At 32.8% G+C, this 7,302-nt stretch overlaps 1 protein-coding gene across 1 annotated transcript; it reads right to left on the bottom strand.

Annotated features, from left to right (window-relative positions):
- Positions 1-2,611: 2,611 nt before the first annotated feature.
- LOC110104057 (lactoylglutathione lyase GLX1) lies at positions 2,612-7,068 on the bottom strand. Its single transcript, XM_020833003.2, has 8 exons — positions 6,899-7,068; positions 6,674-6,798; positions 6,431-6,495; positions 6,126-6,338; positions 4,264-4,311; positions 3,898-4,005; positions 3,638-3,790; positions 2,612-2,838 (listed from the first exon to the last, which is right to left on the bottom strand). Exons 1-8 carry the CDS (start codon positions 7,021-7,023, stop codon positions 2,794-2,796), a joined length of 882 nt encoding a protein of 293 aa, XP_020688662.1. The 5' UTR covers positions 7,024-7,068; the 3' UTR covers positions 2,612-2,793.
- Positions 7,069-7,302: the final 234 nt, after the last annotated feature.

Raw genomic sequence — 7,302 nt, 5'->3', positions numbered from 1 at the left:
CAACTTCTCAAACAGTCTTATTCATCACAATATTTGTTTTTTTTTTGTCCATATACATAATTAAAATAGATATTAATGCTTCGTTTGGGATGGTTTTTTTATTGCTTCTTAAAACAGCTTTTATATAGTAAGAAAGCCGTCCCAGATTTCGTTTGGGACAGCTTCTTTTTGTTGCTTTCTAAAACGGTTTTTAGTACAAAAATTTTGTACTAAAAAGTAGTTTTATGAAGTAGCAAATAAGCTGTCCCAAACGAAGCCTAAGTTTGATCTATAAGAGTAATTGAATGTCTTCATTGGCTTTCATTCCACTGAAAAGGATATAAATGCTATAATCCTACACGAGAAAAAGTATGTGTCTATTAATGTCACTTTCAATGAAAATAATTTTTATTTTATTGCCACTTATTATCTTAAGATAGAAATATCATTTACAAATGATGCATTTCTCATAGAAAATAATTATATTCCATATCTAAGCCACTCCTCTACAGATCAAGCTTATATCAAAACTAACTTCCAACTCAGAAATTACAAGTTTATTCAAGGAGAATGTTATCTTAATCGACAAAAGTTCAATCAATTGAATCAATCTGTGGCATTGAATTCATTGAGGGTTTTCTTATTGATTTTTAAAACAGTTTTTTTAGTACAAAGCTGATTTAAAAAGAAATATTCTATGAAGTTGATTTAGTACAAAGCTGATTTAGTACAAAGCTGTTTTTTTATTCTATGAAGTTCAATCAATTGAATCAATCTGTGGCATTGAATTCATTGAGGGTTTTCTTATTGATTTTTAAAACAATTTTTTAATATTTTTGTACAAAGCTGATAAAATATATATATATATATATATATATATAATTAAACACTCAATGAATTCTCTCAAAATCGTAATCCTATTTATTCTTGTAAAAACATCTTTTGAGTTAAGAGTGGAGTAAAGACCACAAAATTTTAAAATATCTTTATATTTCTTCCAATACTTTTATAAGAATATTTCACGTATACCATTTAAATTTTAAAATTTTTAAATTATTTAGAGCGAACTATTTAGACTTATTAAACATATTTTTAAAATAATCAACTCCGCTAAAAAAAAATTGTTGAATCCACAACTATTTAAATGCTTCGGGTAATTTTAAATTAATGGGAATATTTTGCAAAGTTTTTTCAACATTATCTACAATTTTATCTGAGCTTGTTTTGGAAATGTAATTTATATAATTATGAACTAATCTTTGTCACACTTAATCAAGTTGCTGACAGATTTACTATGAAAAAAACATCTTAATTATCGGCTAACAAGCTTTAGTAAAAATTATTTTTTATTAGATTCAGGCGTCAAGCTAGCTTAATTATAACCTGAAAATGGACGCATATAAAGGAGACACCTCCCTGCTAACTATCTGAAGTTACGAAATGTTGAGCAGGGCTTCTTGCAGCTGTGCGTTTGGAGAAATTAAAAAAAAAAAAAAACTGAAATGGCGATCGGCTTCAATGTAGAAGATGTGTGAGAGAAGAGCTGTCCGAATAGCGGAATTTGGCAAGGATGAAGAAGAAAAAAGCGTAATTTTCAGGTAATCGTAAGGGTAATTACGTATTTCTCATACCTTGAAATAGCGGGAAGCAGGGGAATGCGGGGGAAATATTATTAGGTGCGGAGTGCGCACCGTCCACACAAACATTGGATATCTAGCGGTACTCAGCGGTACCGAGTGCCGGTAACTAGCGCCGAACAATAGTTGTGCGGACGGTTCTTTCCGTCCGCACTCCGCACCTAATAATCTCTCAATGCGGGGGCTATTTTCGGACAAGAAAAGCAACTGCAATACGTGAAAATTTTAACAACGGAGCACGATCCCGTAACCTCAAACCACATTGTGGTTACGTTTCGAAACATACAGCAGGTAAAATTTGTCCCAAACGCATCCTTAATTGAGGTTACATATGTTACTGAACTTTTTTAATGCTTTACAAGATATGATTATAATCTAAATAGAGAAACAGCTAAAAAAACGAAAGAAAAAATGATATAATAAATTTTAAGAAGATACTATAGTTATTTAATTTTCAAAGGGTTTGAAGGTTCTACTTACAAAGAACAATTTCTAAATATTTATTTTCATATGTCGAAATTAATACATAATAATAATTATGTCTACACATATCGCCACATAAATCATATTAACATAAATTTAATAATAATTAAATATATTTTAAAAGTACTATAACAAAGTATCTATACACTATTAACCTCAATATATTTTGACAATTTAAAAAAAAAAATCTTTTACTTGAAATCACACCAAAATTTTGAAGTCCCAAAATATCCACCAAAGATTCATCAAAAGAACATAATGAGATTCACTATAGAAATTTCTCATGAGCAAGAAATTCACTAATTTTTATTAGATTTAAAGTAAAACAAACAAACCATCTAACAATGAATTTATGTGCTTTGTAACTTTTCTCAAATATAATGAATTTTTTTAGATTAAAATTACATAATATTTGAAACTTCTATCAAATATATTTATATTTACTTTAATATGTAAGAGCACCCCAAGTTTTAATGCCTAAACTAGTAATAATTTTGGTCAAACTCCAAAAATTCAGCCAAATCTAAGGATTGAAAAAACAGTAGTTCACAAAAAGAAGCAGCTTATAAGAGACAAACACAAACGATTCTTACAAAGTTGCAGAATATGAGCTTATTTGATAAGTCATCAAGCACACACCAGAATTATAAGAACAGTTACCGTAGCATTTTTGTTTATTGATTTTATGAACTCATTAGGCCTCGAGCTCCTTCAGAAAATCCGAATGATCCACAAAAACCTGAATTATAACATTCTATATGTTAGCATCGGTACTGTAAAACCTGCTGCAAAACAACTTTTATAAGACAAATTTTTAAAGAAAGAGAGGAAAATAAAGATTTTTTCGAAGTCTTTCCAATTCCAATAGTTGGGATAAGTGCAATGATAACAATGTTAATAGCGTAATTTTAAAAAATGGGGGGAAATGCTTCAATTGGCTAAAATAGAAAACCAGAATTCAGCCATAGGCAACAGTTTTGAAAATATTGCAATAAACACATGATATATAGCACAATGTTAGCAATTAACAATCTGATAGATCGGTCCAGCCGGTCCTACGGGACTCCTACGGGACTGGCTCGTTTGAAACGGCGGAAGTTCTCTGTCTCCTGTACACATGATTAGACCGCCCAAGTATGACAAACTGTTTAAAAAGTATTTTGAAGGGAGTTAGGAGGGAAATTTGAATGTAGAGACTATTTAGATATTTCCTTTTGGATTGTATGCATTAAAGAGTTTGTTTTCCTAGGCTTAGGGCATCTTGAATTTGGCGGGAAATTTGAGATCTCTTATGTTTTTGGGCTCTAGCGATGTCTAGAGATTTGGGAGAGATAGATCCTCCTCTCGAATAGAGGATCAATTATATCTTAGTATTTTCCCGTCTCCATTTCATCAAATAATACAAATTCTCTACTGTTTTTTCGGTTTTGCATGGATTTTTGTGGAGAAGTTTCGCTATTTTTCAAATATTGCAAGGAAATTCTTGATATCTACAAATGTTTCATATCAGAATCATGTAAACAGAATGAAGAACTCACCACTTTCCAGCCATCTGGATCGAGGAACGAGGTGACCTTGGTGTTAATTCCTGGAATTGGACCAGGTTGCCGGGTTATCTTTCCTCCAAGCTCTTTGGTCACCAACTCAACCACTTGAGCACTTTTATATACATCTTCAGTGCTAAGAGCAACCTGAAAAATGATTTAACAGAAGAAAAATATAATAAGAAATTCTGGAATTTGCAAACATATACTGGAATATGAATTTCTAAATCATAGAGCTAAAGATATAAATGTACCTGAGCATAAGCATTGCCTTTAGTGTACTCTGTCACATCATAATTGTATGTCAATTCAAGAACTGTGGTCTCATACTCATCAGCATAACCCATCATAGCAATGGTGTACTGAAATTCAATGCAAGAAGGAAGGGTCGTGATTGAATCATCAAAGAAATTGATTTAGGGGTGAAATATGATAAAGACAGTCATAATCTTCCCAACTATAGCAACCATTGATTAAGGCTTCGTTTGGAACAATTTTTTTAATGCTTCTTAAAGCGGCTTCCTAATATCAAAATTTAAACTTTTGTAATAAGAAGTTGTTTTAAGAAGCAGTAAGAGAGCCATCCCAAACGAAGCCTAAGAAGCATGAAAGTCACTTACCTTGTATGCTGCATTATCAGATTTCTTCAATAACTTCATCCCACAAGCCTGGTATGGTCATTTACAATATTAATTCAATTGAACTAAATAAATTTATAAAACTTGGCCAACAAACCACAGGAATGGTATTGCAGAAAAGTAAAGGAAATGTTACTCATAATAAAAAGAAATTCTAAAGTTGGCAAATTAATTTTATTTTCTTTTGTTTTTGTTGTCAAATTATTAGATGAGTTGTTTTAGATGGGAGGGATTGCTTATTAATGTTTTGTTAGACCAGTCCCCATTGGACCAGGCCAACCGGCCCTAGATAAGGGGACGGTTCAAATATATAGAAGGCGGACCAAAGGGGGTCTGCCTCCTTTGAATTAGCAGCCATTAGGGCTACCAACCATGGAAGGTGGGGCCCATGGGAATAATGGGCAATTAAGAGAGGGGAGGGGCGGCTAGGGTTAGAGAGGAGGGATTTGCTTTAAATAAATAAGAGATTAGGAGAATTAGGGCATGCATGATTATTGTTTTCTCTTGGAGTCTCTTAGTGGTTTTGGGCTCTAGATTCATCATCTAGAGATTGGAAGAGAACGATCCTCCTCTCGAATTGAGGATCAATTGTATCTTTGCTTGTTCTTGTTTTTGGTTTGATTCCTATAATACAATCTATTGCTTTTAGATTGTTTTCATTGGAGATTTTGAAGTTTTCTCGCTGTTTTCACCAATTATTATTAGGTTTGCTTTATATTTAGTATAGTGATTATTGTTAGGTTTGCTTGCGAACTCAAGTATTTCCCATTAGGGTTTTCCGAACTCAAGTATTTCCTATCATGCTTTATGACGAAGTAAACAATAATTTATGTGATGAATAATGATAAATTTGGATAATTTTAAAACAAAATATATTAAGGTACTTAATTTGGGGGTTTAGCTAAAATTGTTTGATTTAGTTATTGTTTTAAAATCATGAAATATGGGGATGAACTCATGCTCTTTAGTTTCAGTTCACCTCTTTTCTATATATTTTAACTAAGTACAAGAAAATCAATTAATTAATTTAACATAGATATATGTGTGTATATAGACTACAAGTGTTCTTGGGTATGTGGCAGCAGATTCTGCTTTTATGAATCTAATAATGGCTCTGGAGTCTGGATACAAGTCCTAAATCTCGAGGTCCGAGAATTTTAATTATTAAGAGATCAGTAGACCATTCAATGTTATGGTTATTTCCGCTTGACATTTGCTAGTATCGAGACTATATGCAATTGCCTTGGATTTTGAGTTTGTTGATTGGTGTCCTTGATACAAATCAACACCATGTGTTCATAATTGTTAGTCACATATGACAAAATGATATGTACCGTTGGAGAAATTATTCTGTGCGAACGTCGGACACAACTCCACATCCGGGAACGAATCAAGTGCAGCCATGTCAGTAATACCAAGCCGCGGTACCGCACAAAGGGGTGACATGGCACATTCTGGTTAGTCTCCGGACGGCATTCAACGTCCGCACATAATAATTTTTCGTACCGTTGAGTGAGTAAATAATTTTGTACTCCTGTTTTATGCTCTACATATATTATCTCCACCTAATAATTTCTCTAAAACAAGTGTAAGATGCAGGCACATGGAGAAAAGTAGAATGTCAATATAGTGCCAAGATATTGTTAAAATAAAATAAATCCAGAATGCATTTAATTTTGCAAGTGATGAACAATATTGGTTTTAAGAAGGATAACTAGACTTTCCAATGGAAACATCTGAAAGCACCTCTTCTGTAAATAGGCACAAATAACAACTAAAAAAGTTCATATTCTATGAAGTTTATCCTAAGCAAACATGCAGAAAAAAATATTTTAACATCATACCTTTTCATAAAACTGAATGGATCGATCAAGGTTCCCAACTCGCAGCATAACTTGGCAGAGAGGCTCAGGTGTGGGGCCCCTCTGAATTAGCTCAAAGATGTAGCCGTCTGGATCTTGAACAAAAGCAATTACAGTGGTTCCTCCCTTAACAGGACCTGGTTCACGTGTGATCTTGCCACCCTTGGCCCTGATATCCTCCACCAACTTGTAAATCTGGAACAACACCAAAATTTCTTCATAAATAATGCATATCTTGATTCAAATAAAAACTTTATATAAACATGACATGAACCATGTTGACATACATCTTCAGAGGCAATAGCAAAATGCCCAAATCCTGTGCCAATATCGTACTTATCTACTCCATAATCTATTTTTAAAAAAAAAATAGTAAGTAAAATGCAAGTAATAAATAACATACATCTAAGATTCAAATAAAAGAGTAAAAGATCGAGATTTCAGTAAGAGAAACATTGAAAATGAAAAAAGGTTTTTGAAGACAAATTATTTACACAGCAAGATTTCTTTAAAAAAATGATAAGCCATACTGTATGTCAATTCTACTACGAAATGGGAGTCTTCAGGACCAAATCCAAGAAAAGCATTTGAATATTTCTCTTCTGGAACATCTCTTTTCCTCAGTAATTTCATCCCAAAGCATTCAGTATAAAACCTAAGCAAACATCAAAGGTAAAAGTTATGGATTAACAAATACTAGTAGCTATACTCCAATACAAACTTATTAAGGTAACAATAATTGACGGAAAGCACACTTGATGGTTCGGTCCAAATCTCCAACACGATAAACAGCATGCAAGAATCTGCGCTTATCCTTTTTTGCCCATTCAAGCAAGCTTTCAATTTCGACACCCGTTTCAGTGACTTCCCCCGATGCCATCTCCAATTGCTCAAATTACAGTTCTGTCCACATGACAAGAAAACAGTTTATGATAATGTATTAAGAAATGCATAGGTTCATTTTCATGACAAAATGAATGATCAAACTCTCAGCTGTTGGAGTTTCACTACTACAATTGAAACTGAAAATCAGAAAATACAAAAGAAGCGATCAGAAATAGAAAAAAAATTATGGTAACAGTACCAATTTGAAGAGAAATTAATAGGTGTGGATGATGGATGTAGTGGAATACAAGAGTACATAGTTGTGTTTTTGGTG

This window comes from Dendrobium catenatum, unplaced genomic scaffold, assembly GCF_001605985.2.
Source record: "Dendrobium catenatum unplaced genomic scaffold, ASM160598v2 fragScaff_scaffold_883, whole genome shotgun sequence".
Taxonomy (NCBI): Eukaryota; Viridiplantae; Streptophyta; class Magnoliopsida; order Asparagales; family Orchidaceae; genus Dendrobium; species Dendrobium catenatum.
Note: the sequence above shows the minus strand (reverse complement) of the source record. Positions and strands in the feature narration are given on the sequence as shown.